The 21,742-nt window shown below is 40.0% G+C and overlaps 1 protein-coding gene across 1 annotated transcript in view; it reads left to right on the forward strand.

Annotated features, from left to right (window-relative positions):
- The window catches only part of ush2a (Usher syndrome 2A (autosomal recessive, mild)), a 929,735-nt gene that overhangs the window by 710,538 nt on the left and 197,455 nt on the right, over window positions 1-21,742 (forward strand). The window contains 2 exon segments of the mRNA XM_072580162.1: window positions 5,863-5,982; window positions 5,985-6,038. Coding sequence (XP_072436263.1) covers window positions 5,863-5,982; window positions 5,985-6,038 — 174 coding nt within the window.

Here is a 21,742-nt window from a genome sequence, read left to right on the forward strand (position 1 = left end):
CTCATCAATCTTCTTTGTTACTTCTTCAAAAAGCTCAATCAAGTTTGTGAGACGTGATTTCCCATGCACAAAGCAAGTTGACTTTCCCTAATCACTCCTTGCCTTTCCAAATATATGAACATCCCTCCAACAACTTGCCCACCACCGAGGTCAGGCTCACTAGTCTATAGTTCCCTGGCTTGTCTTTACCTTCCTTCATAAACAATGGCACCACATTTGTCAACCTCCAGTCTTCCAGCATCTCACCTGTGACTATCGATGATACAAGTATCTCAGGAAGAGGCCCAGCAATCACTTCTCTAGCTTCCCACAGAGTTCACGGGTACACCTGATCAGGTCCTGGGGATTTATCCACCTTTAACCGTTTCAAGACATTACATACAAGTGCAGAGTAGCTGCTTGGAATGGTTATGGATAGGACATTAGTGACGTCAGCAGAGCTACAACTGTAATAGTTGTGCCTCAGAGTATGAATCTGCCTGAGGGAAGGACAGTAGACAACAGAAATGATATGATCTTGCTAAATTAGAATACTCCTGCACAATCAATGATAAATAAAGTGACACATTAAATAAAGCATTTTTAAAATAGGAATATATCCTGCACCAAAACCATATGAATACTAATCAGTTCTTAGTCAAAGAGTGTGATGCTGGAAAAGCACAGCCAGTCAGGCAACATCCGAGGAGCAGGAGAATCGACATTTCAGGCATAATTCCTTCTCTTGCTCCTCAGATGCTGCCTGACCTGCTGTGCTTTTCCAGCACCACACTCATGGACTCTGATCTGCAGCACCTGCAGTCCTCACTTTCTCCCAATAAGTTCTGAGCACTGTTTAAACTAATTTACTGTCGAATACAATTGCAAAGTAAAGTCAATAAAATAGTTATTGCAGTACTTCTTGTTGAAATTCCAAAGCAAAATTATGCACAGTTTTTATTAATATACTCAACACTGGCCAGATTTTTGTCATGTTTTCAGAGGTGCATTTCAGTCTATGAATGGCTTTCTTTCAGGAAATCTGATTTTCTGCTGTATTCCCAATCCAGTGCCAATTTTCTCTAGCCCTTTTTGAAGGTCAGGAAAAACAAGTATGCAAAACAAACCTGGTTCCCCCTGAAGTTGGGTTCACTGTTTTGAATCAGGGATGAAAATTAGTTTTCGTACTGTACACTATTTTCATATGATGGTACAGGGTTTCGGAAGCTCGTTAAAAACATACCAGATTTGAGAATTTATGAGAATAATTCAAGGACTTTTGAGTAGTTCAGAACATTCTAAAATGTAAATATATAGTGTTTTCACACCTTCGAATGTCACTATTACATGCCCGTAAAATCACCTTTAAATTGAGAAACAGCAGAGGAAAAAAAATCACTTGAAGGATTAGTTTATCGGCTCGGAGAAAGGACAGTATAGAAGCAGAAATGGGTGGAGGACATAGGAAAACTACAGCAATTATGCTTGATGACTTTAATTTATGTGGACATTAAATTAATCAAATTAGCAAAGGTAATCTAAGTGAGAAGGGCAATTAAAATGGGCAGTAACTGGGAGGTTCAGTCGGCCCCTGTGGGCCCAGCTGAGATGTGCGTCGGGAGCATCTGATGCAGTAAACCTGTGTTAACTAGACATGGTCTTCTTTACGTCTGGGAGATCAAATGGAAACTTAGGGAATGGTTCGCCGAACATCTCAGCCAGGCCCGCAGGAGTTGACTGCACCTCCGAGTCACCCCCCATTTTAATTCCCATTCCCACTCCCTTTCCGACATGACCATGCTTGGCCTCCTCCATTGCCACAACAAGCCAAACCACAAATTGGAGGGACTACACCTCATCTTCCACCTTAGCAACCTACAGCCTGGAGGACTCAACATTGAGTTCTCCAACTTCAAATTACCTCTCCTCCCTTCCCCCGACTCCCTAGCCCCTTCTCTTCCCTTCCACTCCTCCCATCTACCTGCCAGATTCATTCCTTCCATTGACCAATATGGTCATATCTCTATCTGTTTTCACCTATCCCCACTTCACCACCCTTCCCTGCCACCCCCTTTATCTACAGCTCCCCCAACATCCACTCCTCAGTCCTGAAGAAGGGTTACGCTCGAAATGTCAACTTCTTCACCTTCTGATGCCGCCTGGCTTGCTGTGTTCTTCCAGCCTCCTGCCTGTCGAATTTGGATTCTAGCATCTGCAGGTTTTTTTTGTCTCAAACCAACCCCAGTGTCTGGATCATTAATGAATTCTTGGAATCAGAAATAGTGCTGCAGGAGTGGAAAACTGCCAGTTTAACAGCTTTATTCACTAAAGGAGGGAGACAAAAAAAACCAGTGAATTATAAGCTATTTAGCTTAATGTCTGTCATTGGGAATTATTTGGTGATTATTATTAAGGATATCATAGCAGACAATTGAAAGACACATAATAAAATGAAGCAGACTATGGCTTCATGGAGGAAAATTATACCTGACTAATTTATTGTAGTTCTTTGAAGAGGTAACAAGCAGGATAGATAAAGGGGAATCATTAGATGTAATATATTTGAATTTCAAAAAGGCATTAAATAAGGTATTCACATAAATCTATTTATAATTGCATAAGAACCCACCATTTTGGTGGTACTTTATTAGCATGGATAGAGGATTAGCTAGCTAATAGAAAATAGAGTCGGGATAAAAAGGGCATTTTCAACAAGGCACACTGTGACTAGTGCACACAGGGGCCACAAGGGAGTGCCACACAGCCCACAATTATTTATAGCATATATCAATAACTTGAATGATGGAAGGGTGTGTACTATCACCAAGTTTGCAAATTACACAAAAATGGGTAGAAGGGCAAATTATGAAGATGACACAATAAGTCTCCTGAGAGATATAGACAGGGTATAGACAGGAGGAAATTGACAGATGGAATATAATTTGGAAAAATATGTGGTTTTGTATTCAGTCATGAAGAACAGGAGAGCTGAATAACATTTAGATCAGGAAAGACTGCAAAAAGATTCAGCAGAGAGGGATTTGTGATTCTCAAGCATCAATCACAAAAAGCTGAACATGGATTATGGCAGGCAGAAGGAAGGCAAATGAACTGCTGGTCTTTATTTACAGGAAAATAGAGTATAAAAATAGGGGGGAGGTGTTAAGACTATGCAAGACCACTGCACACTCTGGAATACAATAAATAGTTTTGATCCCCTTATCTTAACAAAGATATTCTGATATTGGTTACAGTCCAGAGACGGTACATTGGGTTGCTTCTGGGTATGAAAGGATTTTTCTTCAGAGGAAATGTTGAGTGGGCTGGGCTAGTTCTCATTGGAGTTCAGAAGAATGAAAACCTTACTGAAATAAGGTTTGTGATCCTGACCATAGAGATGGAGTGAGATTGATTCCCTCAAAGTAAGGGGTCACTCATTTAAAGCAAAGCTGAAGAGGATTTATTTTCTCAGAAGGTAGGGAATCTGTGTAAATCTTTGCCAAAGAGGATTGTAGACATTGGGTCATTAAGTATTTTCAAGGCTAACATATACAGATTTAAAATCAGTAATGGAATCAAAGGCTATGGGGATTTGGCAGAAAAATGGAGCTGATGAATATCAGATCAGCTATGATCTTTTTGAAGGGCAGAATGGGTTCAGTAGGCCAAATGGTCTATACCTGTTCCAACATCTTTTGAAGTATAAAAATGAATGGTGTTTGTCACTGTCAGGTTGCTGTGAATAAGCCAGAAAAATATTCTGCCCATAACACAAAATGAGTAATCTGCGATATGAATTTCAATGCCAATGTGATGCTAGGTATGCAGCCTATACACCTGAAAGACTGGCAGCTCATATCAACAGCATATTGTTTATGGCTGTTCACAACAAAGCATTTGCAAAACTCACAACTCAGTGTCCAACATTGGATGTGATTCCATGATGAAGAAACATTTGCCAACTACTCTTGTGTGTGTAAGAATTATTCTGACAACCAATTTAGAATTGTCATTTGGTGCACTTGTGTGTATTGGTTGCTAACACATTAATACACAGGACTCTGTTCTTTACGGATAGAAAGAACATACATCTAAACTGCACTCAACAAAATAGGTGACAGTCATTCTCTGGTTCATTTATCAGGCAATGCCTTGACCAATTGATCAATCTTTCATTGTTTAAAATTTAAACAAAACTTGGTCGTTGACTTTCGGTTATCAATAACTGGATGCATTCTCCATGAAAATGCTTGTATCACTCAGAGTCCACTTCAAACCCAATCAGCCGTTTCTTCTTATACAATATGAATGCTCCTTCCCCTTTCCATTGATATTTCTTGTAAATGTTCTGATGAGTGCAAGGTAAAATTCTTCAATGAAATGTGTCTTTTCTCAGAATAAGCTCAAAAATTAATCTGTTATCAACAAACTGTGCAAGACATGTTAGAGGAATTAAATATAGGAAAGCTTTTTTATTGCTGCAAATGAGTAATTTACACTAGTCAAAATTGTATAGACTTAACTATGAAATCTGAACACACTTATTGCTTCATACATTCACCTCACTATTTAAAAAAGTATTTGAATGATTCAAACCAGCTTCACCTAACTCAGTCTGCTTTCAGAGAGATTGGAGAAACATGGATATCCGGTTCAGGTCACAAGAGGGTTCCATTGTCACCATTCTGGATTATGCTACTGTATGAGTAGATATAGGGCAGCGTGAGGCAACTCCCACAGCACAATATCTACGTGCACAATAGTATAAATGGTAAGATGCTCAGACACTCAGACCACTTTTGGGAATGACTGTTGCCACTGAACTTGCAAAGGTATTTACAGCAGACTTAAATTCATAACATCGGTACTGGACATCATTAGGAAGGACCAGCTGAAGCATGCATCCTGCCCAAGAGCCAGGGGAGTGATTACTGCACAACACAGACACATCTATTTGTATTTCAGAATAGGCTGCAAAAAACCTGGAGCATGCACAGAATTCATTCTTCAGACTTTGCTGATATCATAAAATTGGAAGCAGCTAATGAGAAAACAGCTGCACTCTCCAATCCCAAGAAGTGCATCCTAATGAGGTAAGAACCCAGACCTGGAACTGGTGCATTATGACCATTTAAGCCACTGGTTTAAGTAAAACAATCCTCTGAATAGTGCTGACCATGCCTGCTCTCATAAATTATGGCTGCAGTGACAAGAGGTTCTTTTGTGTAAATTACTAGTTTTCAACTTGCAAAAAAAAACTTTGCTAATGACTTGGCAGAAGCATAAATCATATGAGTGGGTACCACTGGTCTGACCTAAACACAATCAGTATTACTTGCTTAAAATGTGTGGAAGAGAACTTCTGACTTGTGGAAGACAAATTTGTAGCACATTCTGCAATATTGGCATTTCTGAATCATAACAGGTATTCAAGTACAAAAATCAAATCAAATTTGAAGGAAGAGCTGCAATTACTTTATTTGATTAGTGACATGGAAGGATCAATGATACTATTATTTGCTTAGCAACACCAAATAACTGACGATGGCATCATCAGAGGAGAAACAATAAATTTTCGAAATTATTATGACCTCATTTGTTCAGCTAGCATTCCAGCCTCACTATAAAATGGCACCAGGCCAGTTTGTTCATTACTGGCCCCAGGATGCAAGAAATACCGTTATTTAGTCCAAAGCCTACAGAGTGGCTCTATTTTTAATGGAACTGTTTGCAGAAGAGTGAAAAGGTACTAAGAATGACAAAAGCCAGAGATATATTTAAAAGCTGGCTGAGTAATTGCTAGCTCGGAGCAGATTTACAGGGTATTGCATGCTTTTAAGAGTTGCTGTTCAGCTGATTTGTTGCTTTTTTGCATCTAAACAGTATCTCTTATCGAACCAGGCATTATCATACATTACATTGTTCTACGCGATGGGACTGTGTGTTTTTGTGGGACAGGCTTCTGTTTCACGGACACTGATGGCATTCAGCCATACCAGGAATACACCTAGAACTGAGAGCTTGCACAATTGCTCAGTGTGCAGATAGCAGCAAGGAGGGTGTGCCACATGGAACACTTTGAAGGTCTGATAAACTGTGCATTACATCTTGTAATTTAATAACGTATACTTTATCAATAATAATTTAGTTCCTTCCTTTCTGCTATCTTAAAGCCACATACCAATTTACATTTCTTCCCCTTCCCTGCATCACAAATATACTAACACTTCTTGCATCATTCCCTACACTATTCCAATTTTTCCAGTTCAAAATTGGGAACACCTTAATTCACGCTCGGACTGGATTTTCACAGACACAGATGTGTTCAAAACTCACAGTCGCGACCCAATCCTGGGATTCCCAGACCTATTCCTGCAATTTTCATTGGTGCATATGAAGTGTGTACTCTGCTTCGTTAAAGGGTCAGGCATTTCCTAATCTTTCCACATCCTTTCTCACCCCAACACCCACACAACCACCATTATTGCCTCCACAATTTCTCCATGATTCATGGTTCTTGGGCTCTAGGATGAGTCTTGAACCAAATTGCATTCAATAACATTTTCAAAGATATGCTCTAAAGGTCAGGCCCACAACCCCAGCCATTCCCTATGCTCCCCCGTACTCTTCATGCTGAATTAATAGATGCTGAGGCTCCCCAGCCACTCCCATGACCCCCCAAGTTCTCCATGCTAACCTGTTTCAAATTCACACCCCCTAAGTCTTCATTTCATAATATTATTTGCTGACAACTACCTTTAAACCAATTAATTGGTGCTTAAATGATAAGGCACAAATTGAACATGTGCCTTACTAGCAGCAAATAAACATGTCCACTGATGAAATTGTCAGGAATTGACAGCTTAGCCATTCCATCTCACATTTGAAGATATTCCTCAATCTCATTGCCACCGAAGAGAAATAACATTTCTCTTAATGCTGTCTTACATTTTGTTTCCTCTTCCCTTAATTTTGAAATAATGCTTATTTTCAAACAAAGAACTGAAACATCATATTTCTACCCTTCCACATCCAAGTTTACTGATGAAATAAACATGATGTGCTTGTTGTGTAGAAGTCCACACTCTGAAATATTGACATGGACATTGGCCGACAATAACAGAGACAGCAAACATAATTGCTCACACTACAAATCACTGCCACTCCCAAGCCTTCCATTCTCCATGTAACATCTCAATGTCAACTCATGCACTGACAGCTACTTCCTGTGGTCTTTCATATTCTCCATGTCAATGAAATGCGAACTTCAAGTAGATGGTGGGCAAAGGGTGAGAAGTGAAGTCCTACTTTAGTTACATTTGGGATAAAGTCCCGGTCAACTGAGGTGGGCCATCTAACCAGCCTGTGTCAGCATTGCTCAGTTCTGTGGCCAGCTAGGATCTGTTTTCAGGATCAGCAGACTCGACTGTATCCCATACCTGCCTAGCCACTAACTTTACGTTAAAAGGAACATTGCGTATGACTGGGAAATTTAACTGCGCTGGGCCTGCCAAATCAGGAAATGTCATAGAATCCCTACAGTGTGGAGACAGGCCCTTTGGCCCAACAAGTCCACACTGACCCTCTGAAGGGTAACCCACCAAGATGAATTCCCCTGCCCTATTACCCTATATTTACCCCTGACTAATGCACCTAACCTACACATCCTTGAACTCAATGGGCAATTTAGCATGGCTAATGTACCTAACCTGCACAACTTTGGGTTGTGGGAGGGAACCAGAGCACCCAGAGGAAACCCACACAGACACGTAGAGAATGTGCAAAGTCCACACAGACAGTCGCCCGAGGCTGGAATAGAACCCGAGTCCCTGGTGCTGTGAGGCAGCACTGTGCTGCCTCTGACTTGAGTTATTCAGCTCAGTATCTAAAATCTGGACCTATGTCTTCTTGTGTGTCCTTGTGTGTTTTAAACTCAAGCTTGACAACACATCATCATCAATTCTCAGTTTATCTCATTCAACTCCTCTGTTCTCTTCGACCTTTGCCTCTAAATTAGTATCTCAATATGAAAGAAAGTCAGCCCACCTACAATTTCAAAATAAATATGCTGTCATGTGTGGAAATTGTAAATATGATCAAAAAATGTGTTTTGAAACAACACAATAGGAGTTGTGTCTTATCAATGTAACATCAAATGTGTTTCACAAACGTAAAAGGTCATTAATCTGAAGTGTTAAACATTATTTTTCTCTCTCCAGATTCTGCCTGACATGCTGAGGATTTCCAACATCTTCTGTTTCTATTGTCTTTCAGCTGTTGACTTTGTGGATTCTCATATGACTTCTGCATGGCTGTTAATGTATATTTTTAGGGAAATCATGAACATGACACTCATTCCGATTGTTTTATATTAGTTCATGAGCTTATACTCTGGTACATTAGCTGATGGTGCATGATAATTGATAACTGCTGTCAAACTTCTTCTCACGTCACAGGTAGGTATAGCAACTTTCTAAGGAGTCCCTGAAAGTTTCTACTCTCCAACAGTGGTTGTCTTCAATGCAACTGCTATACAGCTTATGATGAAATCTCCAGCTAAGTTTAAAGGTGTAATACATAAGAGCCACATCCACCAGACTGAAACATGACTGATGTATGCAGACACAACCAATAGGATGAAGTTTATTGCAGTAAGTATAGAATGTCAGGATGTTTAATGGCTAACAATCCAAACTATCTTTTGAATTCTTAGGTTTAAAGTCTAGCAATCCAATTGTATGGAGTTGTGGCATACTATAGGATTGAGTAAGTCTTTGTGAGAGTGGAAGAAGCATGTGTGTACTTACTTTTTCTGATTCATACTTTCCATTGAAGTATCTCCAGGCTTATGGAGATGAATTAAAGGGCCACTTGTTGGGATAGGTTTGCTTTTTCCCCATCCTGCATACAAGCACACAAACTCACACCTGAACGCACATTTAACAGTAATAGATATTAATGTGCCAGAAACTTCAGTTCGAAAAAAATTGCTTAAAGCTTTAGCCTGTTTGGATTGCTCCCTTTCTGATCAAAATTTACTCTGTTTACTACAACTTTGTTATACTAGGTTTCTAAGCAAACTGCTAAACTCAGTTCCCCATGTGAATTTTGTAATTTTTGAAACTACAAACATGCAATGCATTTAATTAAGATATTTGATAAAATTACCAGGAACTTTTTAAAGGAATATTTAAGGGTGAAAAAGTTAATTTCGATTTATTAGCTGCATTTAAATAAATTTGAATGGTAACCTTGTAATGTTAGTTTATTAAAATGCAGAAAACCCAGTATATCCCTTAAGGGTTACAAACAGGGAGATAAAAGTGCAATCTGTTTGAAGTATGACCTCCGGTAATTGCCATACTTTACAGACACTTACTTATTTTCCATAAACATCCCATATATTTTGCTGCTGTCAACCACAAGTGAATTACGTGCACATATTTTTCACATGCAGATAGATAAAATGTAACTTTTTGCCTTTTGAAGGTTTTAAACAGTTGTCGTAAAATAGTGGATTGTTTCTTTAATCTTTTTCATCATTGTAATATGAGCATCATTTGAAATATTGGTATAAATGGCTTGTAATCCAGTAAATCAATGTACATTTCCTCTGGCATGATTTCTCTTTTTTTTGGCTGCTGTGAAGTGTTTTCTGACAGCTTATTTTTAATTACATCTGAGCCTAAGAAACCTGATCTTATAAAGTGTTTCAGGGGGAAAGGGCAGAGTGAGCAGACATGCCATGTGAAATCCAGAAGTCATTCATAATTCTCTTAAGACAAAAAAGCATTAAGTAATTGAGGACAGGAAGTTCTCACTTAATTATTTAGGGGTGTTATCAATGCTTTAAGTAAACTGAAGCATTTTCTACTGTCTCAACGAGCATAATACCTTTGGGACATGGACAGCAGCCATCATCTTCTCATGTTCTTTAATGCAAATAGCAAATGGCAGCTTGTCAATATCAGACCTTTTTATATCATTTATTACTGAACACTTCCAGTATCCTGTAAAAAACAATTTAGATGACAGTTATGGCATTGTTTCACTTTGTGTTATCAGTATTTAACAAATGGGCCAACTAATACTCCAAAGGAGAATTGCAATCATCATTTGTTTTTGGTGCTGCTGGAAGGAAGGCTGATACTGCCCTCTTCAGTTCAACTCCCTTCACAAATATTAAAAGGGGACATCGCAATCCTGAAAACTGTGGTTCATTTAAGCTTTTTTAAATGCATTGCTTTTGCAAAAGTATAACATGATATTGAATTACCTTCTCATCATGCATTCTGACAAAAAAAATGCTTGATGTAGTTTTGGATTCTTTTTCCATTAATGGAAGAATAAAAATATTGCCATGAAGCTGATAACCTTGCATTTTCAAAACAGTCAAAATGCATTTTCTTGTAATTTTGTAGCTGCATGCAAAATCACCAGAAACCATAAAATATTAACTTTGTTCAATAAAGTGAATGCACAACAGATTTCAGTAGACAATAAACTTTGGCTATGTTTCCCATAGTTCTCTGTTTTCTGATCAGAATGTATGTCTCTGAGGATGAAACTTGTGCCCAACACAGAGAGACTGCATTTCTGGTTTTCCAGTCTCTTTGAAGGTGTTCATTCAGATCTGGGGACCTGTTGCAACAAGAGAAATTGCACTGAGCTTCTGAAAATAAGTTTTGTTTTCTCTACAAAATGTTTGCAGCAAATATCTAACAGTGAGAGGTCCTTAACATACAACTTCAACAATCAGGATAAACTATGGCTACCTGTGGAAAATACAAAAAAGGCCACAGTTCCCTCATATTACCTTAGGTGTCCAAGAACATTTTAGGCAGCCCAACAGGAAATGGGAGCAAGTGGATTTTCTTGTCGAGCATACCCCCTACTAAGGTTTGGTTCATGGGTGTCTCAAACTATCAGAATAATTGTGAGAAGCAGGTAGAAAATTTACTCAGTATTTTCAGTAGCATTTGTTAAATGTATTGCATGACCATGTTACAAACGCCTCTAAAAATAATGACCTACTGCTGCTTCAAAGCTGTTTTGCTCAACCTTGTGAAATGTGGAGTCTCTTTCTCCTGCATGGGATATTGCACTGAAGGGTAGAACCACAATCTTCCGAATCAAATTACCACAATTTTTAGAATGGAAGGGGACCTTGTATAGTGACTAGTACTCTGTGCACATGGATATGGATTGACCTCCATAAGGGCATAGAAGTGTTGTACTAGTGAGAATCAGATGAGGCATGTGATCTGGTCTCCTGAAGAGATGTAAATTCTATCTTAACAATTACTCCCAGGTTTGAAAGGGTACCCTGTATAACTGCCATATTGGTGAACAGTCAAATTTACAAAGGTATGCAGAAGAAGATACTTGCATATGTCTTCATTTGCTCTGAGATGCCCTTCCACTAATCCGACAACACTGATAGGATGAACACAAGAGGTTGTTACCAGGCACCATTTAATGTTACTATTGCAGATCCATTTTGGGCCTGATGAGACTTATTGGGACCAATTTTAACTCTGAGTGGACTGGGTTTGAATGAGTTAAGATTTTACCAGTGAATGTGAACTCAGCAGTTGAAACTGAACTTAAAATATACTGTTTTTCTTGGCAATTCAAAGTCATATTCTGTTAAGTGGAACTCCAAAAGAATAATTTTGATTTAGGCATTAAGATATTATTGCCAAAATCCCCCAACATCAGCAGAGTACAATCATTGGTTGCACTGCTATTACTTCAGTAGGTTAGTGCATTCAGTGGAAAGGGACCTAATCTGAATAAGCCACGTTTGTGTAAGTTGCACCTTAGTGGCAGTTTGGCCCATGTATGCGTGAAAATTTGACTATTCACTTAGTCCTTGTTGAATTACCCAAGCATCCTTCCTGGCCTACCATGGTACTGATCAGCTTCCAAGAGGGGTAACTGACAGAATTTGTTTTTAAAATTCTGTTAGGGCTCCAGTTTTGGAGTCACATGTACCTTTGTAAAGGTCAATTTGTCGAATCTGTCTTGGCATTCTGACTACCATTGATGTGGTCAGCACCAGGCACTTTCACTTGCTATAACTGCCTTACAGGGGGTGGACAGAATATCTGTCCCTTTCAAATCAATACAGAAAGTCTCAAAGTCAAGGTGGAGAGTAGTTGAATCCTCTTGGAATTTCAGGAACATTATTTTCTATAAAATCTGAAAAGTAGGGAATTAATATTGTATATTAAGTTAATCCTTTTGATCTATATAAAATGATTTAAATTCAAGTGTCTGAAAGTGGGTTTAATTCCATTTGTGTATTGATTTAGCTTACTTGTTAACCCATTCATATCCATTTATATACATTAATCTGTTTACTTTAAATAGACTACTGTCTATGCCAAAATAGAACAGCAATGAATTTATGCAAATGTGTTAAAAGGGGCTAAAAATAGCATAGCAAGGGAATTAAACACACTGATCACAAGATGTTTCGTGCTATGAAGTTGAAAGTAGTGTGTAAAATTGATTACAAATTCATGGAAACGTTTGTATATGTTAGAATTACCTGCAATTGATAAAATATTACTTACAAGTTTCACGCCTATGCATTTAGATTTTAACACTAATATTGTAAAATGCAGTTTTGAACTTAAATCCAACTACTTTAACTGATACCACAGCTACTGTACATTTCCCATGCAAGTCCAGCATGATCTTGACTCTAGGAATTCATAAAATCAGGAAAGTTGTTGTGTAGAATTTTAATCCCTTAGAACAGGAAAAAAAGAGTTAGGGGACTGGGGCATTGTTATGTTTATTCAAACAGAACCCTGACCCCGATCCACCAAGAAAGCAATTACTTCCAGCTTAAACAGGATTGGTTGTGGGGCTGTGCCAATGACCTGATCTCAAAAGGTGACTCTAATTATCTGTTAATCAAGTTACATGCCTCAGATTTTAGCAAGTATCTGGATTTTTAAAAATCCTTTCATGGGATAAAAGAATCACTGGCAAGGCCAACAGTGGTTAGCCATCCATGATTGCCCTTCAGAAGACGCTGGTGAGCCACCTTCTTGAACCACTGCAGATCTTGATGTGAAGTAAGATCTGTTAACATCGTCATTTCTGCTGCCCGAAACAATGCCAGGAGGTCAGACTGGTTTCATTTTGTTTGAGTTTGGCACAATTGAGTGACTTGCTGAGCCATTTCAGAGGGTAGTTCAAAGTCAACCACATTGCTGTGATCCTGGAATCATGTGTATATATCAGACTAAGACTGTAGATTGCCTTCCCTAAAAGGTATCTGTGCATCAAACAGATTTTTATGATAAAAAAGTAGTTTCTTAGGCACCATTCTTGAGAGTAGCTTTTAATTCCGGATTTAGTAACTAATTGAAATGAACTTGCACCAGCTGCCATGATGAGATGTGAACAGTGTCTGCAGAGTATTAGTCATGAATTCTGGATCACGAGTCCAGTAATATTACTTATACACCACCAATTTTGAATCAACTTCACAAATCTCAGGAAACCAAACATCTGAAGGGAGGATGGAACTGTCAAGTTCAGTAGTTAAGAGCTTTTCCAATGTTGCTTGTGGGGCAGGAGAAGTAGACATGCTATTCCTTTACATCCCAGGTTAACATGTTGGGATTTCCCTAAATGTGACTGTCATTTTGATCTGTGATCTTTACTCCTGATTTTTTTCCTTCCCTCTGAGAATTATTGCATCCATCAATGAACCTTTCCATCCTCCATAAGGTGTCTAATCCACCTGCCTCACTGGGATTTTCTTCCCTCATCTCTAGAAACTAGGACAAAAGGTCATAGCCTCAAAATTAGAGGGAGCAAAGTTAGGACTGAATTGTGAAGGAACCTCTTCACCAATAGGGTTGTGAATCTGTGGAATTCCCTGCCCAGTGAAGTAGTTGATGCCACTTCAGGAAATACTTTTAAAGCTCATGTAGATTTTTTTTGGACCAATAAAATAATTTAGGGTTACGATGAGAGGGCAGGGAAGTGGAGTTGAGGCCACGAAAAGATCAGCCATGATCTTATGGAATGACAGAGCAGGCTTGATGAGCCAGATTTCCTACTCTTGCTCCTAGTTCTTATGTTCTTGACTTCAATCTACATTCAACCTACCAACTTCTCCATCAGGCCAGCCGTCAGCTACTCTGATTTTTTTTTTGACGATATTGGTCATGGCAAAAGTTATTTGAATGTTAACAGAAATGATGAGGTCAACCTGAGTGCCCTTGACTAGTCATAGAATCATAGAACCCTACAGCGTGAAAGCAAGCCATTCAGCCCATTGAGTCCACACCAATCCACCCATCTACCTTATACCAGGAGCCCTGCATTTCCCATGGTTAATACAACTAGCCTAAACATCCCTGGACACTATAAACAACTTAGCATGGCCAATCCACCTGACTGCACAGTTTTGGACTGTGGGAGGAAACCAGACTCCCAGGGGAAATCCATGCAGACACGGGGTGAATGTACAAACTTCAACAGACAGTCACCCGAGAGTGGAATCAAACCTTAGTCTATGGTGCTGAGAGGCAGCAGTGCAAACCACTGAGCCACTGTGCCACCCTTGTGGGGTGTTACCCTCCAGAATTAATACTTGTTAGCATTGCCATATTGGGCAGGTTCCATCTTAAAAGAAACTGACTGTTGGATTTCTAAAACTCGCATTTGTTTCAGGTAATAATCCCCCTTTCAGAATGTAAACTGATGTCTAATGCTATTTTAAGTTCAGAACTGGGCAACTCAATGTGATGTGACATAGATGAGATCTTCTAAAAGCAAATAATTAAATGTTTTTACACACTCTGGAACAACAAGAGCATGTGTACTGATCACACAAAAATAAATTGAGCAACATCCATCCCAAAACATGCATCTATTGGATCACACCACCATCACTGAATCCAGAGTCAATCTTCCTGTTGGTAGGTTTCAATCTGCGGGACTGCATTGTTATGGACCAGACCAGAGTCCCCAAAATGTAGTGTGAAGATAGCCTAGACTCTAACTTATGCATTTTTGTCAAAGGCAAGTTTAAGACACTGTGTTCCAGATGTGATTTAATTTGATCTTTAATCAAAACATGCTATTTTTCTCATAATGTGATTAAAGTACAACAAAAGGAAGAATTGGCATAACTTTACTTGATGGGAATACTTAATGATATAATGTATTATTTAACCACTAACTACCAACTGTTCCAGTATAGGCAGTATCCCATAAACACACCTTTTGGCAATAAATGCCATTCAGCAGCGCAGTGTAGATTTACACGTACTGATTCTCTCTCGTCCAATCTGCCCCTTTTGATGTTGAAGAGGAAGCCTCACTGTTAAGCCTCACTCTATCAGCAGACAACTCAAGGTTTTAGCTCCAGTAGCCTTCTCAATTAATGCAAAGCAAAAGTACATGTTTTCCTCGATCTGACACTGCCCACTCATGATTAGATTAGATTAGATTACTTTACAGTGTGGAAACAGGCCCTTCGGCCCAACAAGTCCACACCGACCTGCCGAAGCGCAACCCACCCATACCCCTACATTTACCCCTTACCTAACACTACGGGCAATTTAGCATGGCCAATTCACCTGACCTGCACATCTTTGGACTGTGGGAGGAAACCGGAGCACCCGGAGGAAACCCACACAGACACGGGGAGAATGTGCAAACTCCACACAGACAGTCACCTGAGGCAGGAATTTAACCTGCGTCTCTGGTGCTGTGAGGCAGCAGTGCGAACCACTGTGCCACTGTGCCGCCCAAAAGATTCTTTTGTCTTATTTTTTGAAAAAGCCAGGGAGAACTCAAAAACTGTTTACCAACTGCCTGTCTGAAGGAGATATTTCAGTAACCCTGTGACAATACCCTTTGCAAGAGAAACAGGACATAACACATCTTTTAAAGGAGCAGTACCATCACAGCATTGTGATACCTTTTGAATTTAAAGAAGAGAAAATCCTTAAATGGCATGAAGTGTCTTTGCCACTGGGTTGTACAGTTAATGGGTGCACAGACTGCATTAAAATTCACAGTTAAGTAATGAAGATTGGAAAATATATGGAACACCCCACTAAAGGGATTTTTTTCTCTCTCTCTCTCACACACACACATATACACACACACACACCCCACTAAAGGGATATTCTCTTTCTTTCCCTCTCTCTCTCTCTCTCTCTGTCTCTCACACACACACACACACCCTACTAAAAGAATATTCTCTCTCTTTCACACACACACACACATTCATCCTGTCCTGACATCAAACACACACATTCATCCTGTCCTGACATCAAATGAGGCCCCAAGTTTATATTTTACTTCATTCAAGGGATGCAGCATTCATTGCCAGCACGAGCACTAATTGCCCAGCCCTAGTTGTGATTGAGAATGTAATGGTGAACTGGTGCTTTGAACTTCTACAGTCTATTTTGTATACATACACCTACAATGCTGTTAAAAAGGGAATTCCAGGATTTTGATCCAATGACACTGAAGGAACATGGAAATATTTCCAAGTCAGAAGGATGAGTGGCTTGCAGGGGAACTTATTGGGGAACCTGCAGGTGGTCATATTCCCATATATTTGCTGCCATTGTCCTTCTAGCTGAAAGTGACTGTGGTTTTGTCAGGTGCTGTCTCAGGAATCTTGGTGAATTTCTGGAGTGGATCTTGTTGATGGTACACAACGCAGTCATTGAGCATTGGTAGTGGAGGGAGTGATTTTTTTGTGCATGCGGTGACAATCAAGTGGGCTGATTTGTTCTGGATGGTGTCAAGCTTCTTGAATGTTGTTGGTGCTGTGCTCATCCAGGCAAGTGGGGAGTATTCTATCTCATTCCCAACTCATGCCTGATAGCGAGTGGACAGACTTTGGGGAGACAAGAGGTGTGTATTCATAGCAGAATTCCTAGCCTCTGGTCTACTCTTGTAGCTACAGAACTTATATGGCAAGTCCAATTCAATTTCTGGTCAATGGTAACCACCAGGATATTTATGGTGGGGCATTTGATGATGGTAATTTTACTGAATGTCAAGAAGTGACATCTTGCTGGAGATGATCATTGCCTGACACTTGCATAGTTAGAATGTTTTTTGTCATCTGACAGCCTGAGGTTGGATGCTGTCCAGGTTTTGTTGCGTTTGTATATTGACTGCGAATGGTGTTGAACATCAGGCAATTATCAGCGAGCATCGTCATTTCTGATTCTATAATGGAGGGAAGGTCACGATGAAGTAGCTGAAGATGGTTGCCCTTAGGATACTATCTTGAGGAACTCATGCAGAAATGTTCTGGAACTGAAATTACGAACTTGCAACAACCACAACCACCGTCCTTTGTGTAAGGTGTGACTCCAGTCAGCAGACTTTTCCATGATTCTCATTGCCGCTAGTATTTTTTTATGGCGGCTTGATGCCACATGTGGTCAAAAGTGGCTTTGATGTTAAGGGCATTCACTGTTATCTAGCTTTTGGGGTTCAATTGTTCCATCCATGTTTAAACCAAGGGTGTAATGAAGTCAGGAGTTTTTTAGACCTCGCCAAATCCAAACTGTGTATTAATGAGCATGCCATTGCTAAGCGTCAGCTACTTGAGAGCGCTGTTGATGACACCTTCCATCAAATTACTTAGGATGGACAGTGGGCTGATGTGATAATTGGCTATGTTGGATTTGTCCTGCTTTTTGTGTACAGGACATACCTGAGCAATTTTCCACATCGTTGGTTATTTGCCAGGGTTGTAGCTATGCTGGAACAGTTTAGCTAGGGGTATGGCAAGTTCTTCAGTGCTATTGCCAAATGTGGTCAGCACACATAACCTTTGCAGTATCCAGTGCCTTCAGCTGTTTCCTCCCATTATGTGATTGAATTGAATTGGCTGAGGATGATCATCCACTCGGCATTTCTAGCTGTAGATTGTTGCAAATGCTTCAAATGTATCAATTGCACTAAAGTTCTGAGTGACTCTGTCATCTGGATGGGGATATTTGTGGAGCTCTTCCTCCACTGAGTTTGTAACTTGTCCATCAATATTCACACCTGGATACGGCAGAACAACAGAGTTTAAATCTGATCCATTGGTTGTGGAATTGCTTAATCCAGTCTATCACATGCTGCTTACCCGGTTTAGCATGTAAGTAGTCCTGTGTTGTAGCTTCACCAGCTTGACACCTCATTTTTAAGTATGCCTGGTGCTATACCTTGCTAGCACTCCTTATTGAACTAGGGTTGAACATCAGGTTTAATGATAATGATAATGTGGGTTATATGATGGGTCATGTGATTGCAGATTATTTTTGAGCGCAATTCTATTCTGGCTGATGGCGCCTCATGAATGTTCAGTGTTGAGTTGCTAGATCTATTTGAAATTTGCTCCATTTAGCACAGTGATAGAGTCATGATACATGATGGAGGGCATTCTCAAGGTGGAGGCAGGATTTCATCTCCACAAAGACTGTGCGGTGGTCTCTCCAACCAATACTGTCATGGGGAGATATGTCTGCAGCAAGCAAGTAAGTGAGGACGATATCATATGTTTTTTTCCCATATGTTGCTTCCTACACCACCGCAGATGACCAGCTATGTCCTTTAGGACTCGACCAGCTCAGTCAGTAATCATGCTGCTGAGGCATTCTACATCATGGACATTGAAGAGGCCCACCTTTTGTGTCCAATGCTACACACAGCACTTCCTTCAAGTGCTTTTCAAAATGACAGAGAACTAATTCATCAGCCAAAGGTAGGATCGGGGAGGCACATGGTTATCAGCAGGAAATCTCCTTGCCATGTTTAACCTAATGTCATTAAGATTTGATTGGATCTGACTTTAATGTTGACGGCTTCTTGCATATCCCATGGTCTTTGTAGAATTGTGCTGCCACCTCTGTAAAGTCTGCCCTACCTGGGACAGGAAAGGACCCAGAGGTAGTGATTTTGTTGTCTGGATATTGTCTGTTAGTTACAATTCCTTGAGTTTGATTACATCAGCTTGTTACTTAATCTGTGTCTTTGAGGCTGTGATGTGATTAGATTACAGCCACGCTTCCCCTATTTGATATGGTTCTGGGGGGAGTCTCCACACTGTTAAACCGCCAGGTGAGGAAGGATGAACTGGCGCTCCTTTCTTATTCACCTACCCACTCCATTGGTTGCAGCATGTTTAATTTGAAAAGGATCTCTCCTGAACTCTGTGACAGCATCACATTGGTGAGTGATGACTTACTGCCCTGAACTCCCTGTCTTGGTAATGTTGGTGAATGGGGACTGATTGTCCTGATCTCGCTATTACACGGTCATATCACAGAATGGGGATTAGCTGTCCTGATCTCCCTATTACAGGGTCATGTCAGTGAATGGGGATTGGCTATCCTCATCTCACTGTGATAGGGACATGTCAGTGATGGGGGATTGGTTATCCTGATCTCCCTACTACAGGGTCATGTCAGTGAATGGGGATTGGCTATCCTGTTCTCACTGTGACAGGGTCATGTCAGTGAATGGGGATTTGCTACCCTGATCTCGCTGTGACAGGGTCATGTCAGTGAATGGGAATTGGCTACCCTGATCTAACTGTGTCAGGGTTATGTCAATGATTGGGGATTGGTTATCCTGATCTCCCTACTACGGGGTCATGTCAGTGAATGGGGATTGGCTACCCTGATCTCACTGTGTCAGGGTTATGTCAATGATTGGGGATTGGTTATCCTGATCTTCCTACTATAGGGTCATGTCAGTGAATGTGGATTAGCTGTCCTGATCTCACTGTGACATAGTGGGGGTTAGCTTGCTGTTGACCTGGGAGTCATCAGCCCCTTTGTTATCTTTGTCATCATAAGAGATCATAGTCCAGTTTGTTTGATGTTTCTTTGATGCTTTGGGTGTTACAATCCATCCATCTCTCTCCCATGCGCTCTCTCTCTCTCTCTCTCTCTCTCTCTTTGTACAGCCACATCTGCGGCGATTTTTGGCTATATCAGACTCTGTATCAAAATAAAACACATTTTGGAATTCAAATGTTTACAGTACTTTGGAATTCTGACCCATTGTCTTAACAACAGCTGCCTCAATTTTTGCACTTATCTCTGATGTTAGTAAGAAGGATTTTGCAGGCTCAACAGGGCTGAATTGTTTTGTTATTTTCAGTTGTGGTTTCCAATAATTAACAGTCTCAGCCCAGTGCCACTGGGATTTTACCAACTACAAGTGGGTCTGTTGCCCTGCTGTGTATCCAATAGGTCAACCTGTGCAGGCAACTTGTCAGCTTGGGAATCCATGGATCAAAGGCAATCAGTCCACGTTTGACAGACTGAATATGGAGCAGGGACATGTACTCTGAGAACCACCTCCTACTATTGCTGTCAATCCATGTCCTCTCTCCCCATGACCCCAAACTCAGAAACACCCCTCACACAAATCACATCTGACCCCCTTGTCCTCTCCTGGTACTCTCCTGGCAGCGGTCACAGGCTCTTCTGAGGTGCTGTTGTGTGTGCAAGAGATGTCGACCTTGAATGGAAGGCACCTTTCACTGGGTGGGCCATACACTCCCAGGATCTTAATGCCAGGTTGAATGCTATCAGTGGCCTCTCCAATGCCTGAACAGCATTAGATCTGGCCGGTCTTCCACGGGACAGGCAGTGCGGGTCTTTTTCCTGCTTTCTGGTCAGTTAACATGACTAACCACCACAGAAATGTTCCCCAAGAAGTCTATTCCAAAGGATTTACTTAGATTTTGTTTCCAACTGTTAAGTTTTACTATTTAGAAATTTTAATTCTCTTAAAATTTATTTTTGGAGTTTTCAAACAGGCAACAAACAGAAATCTAAGGAATGAGTCGGAAGAGTTTATGGGTTTTAATAAAGTTACAAAAATAGAGAGGATCTGTCAACGGAGGAATCTCAAATCAAAAAGGGCAGAGATAAAGCAATGTGGACACAGTCAAAGCTGATCAGTGAGGATGAAAAGGAAGAGAAATCAGGTTAGGCACAGGATAGGGTATAAGCAGTAGAGTTTTCGATGAGCTGAAACAATGAAGTTTGGAAGTTGGGCGGTCAGTAAAGAAAGATTTGCAGTAATCTAGTCTGAAGATGACCAAATCATGCTCAAAAATTTCAAGAGTAGATTGATTAATGTGGGGAAGGGGGCAGTGAACAATAAGTGGGTGCACCTCTCTTTCTCTTAACTGGCCAAAATTCAAAGTTGGAAACTTAGTCTAGGGATGAACATAGGATCACTTTCTTTGCACCAATATCTCATTGTTTTAATGAAAAAATAATCAAAGTTTTCATCAACTGGGAATAAAAGACTTAATTGTTTTCACTTTGCTATGGAAAAGTCCATTCTCTCTCATCTTTTACTGTGAAAGCAACAAAATCTAATTAATCTAATTATGGAATTTGTATTGAGTGTCTTAAAATGATGTTTTGCACCACAGAATAGAAAAGCTCCTCAACATCATTCGCAAACAAAAGCGGTCATCTCGATAGCTCAGTATTCAACGTACTTGTACAAATATGAAACAAAATCTGAACAACTGCAACACTTAATAGAATTACAAAAAAGCAACATTTCATTCCTTGTTAGTTATTTCTCTTTTTTATTGTAGTGACTAATTTTTCATTTTAAAATTAAGCAACACTGTTTTATAGTCAGCACATTATAAACAGTCTGATAAATTTGTGTCATGGTTCTGACTCTGATTGAAACGATTAGTGAAAATTAAACAAATCTGAGGCCTGAA

Source organism: Chiloscyllium punctatum, chromosome 11, assembly GCF_047496795.1.
Source record: "Chiloscyllium punctatum isolate Juve2018m chromosome 11, sChiPun1.3, whole genome shotgun sequence".
NCBI lineage: Eukaryota > Metazoa > Chordata > Chondrichthyes > Orectolobiformes > Hemiscylliidae > Chiloscyllium > Chiloscyllium punctatum.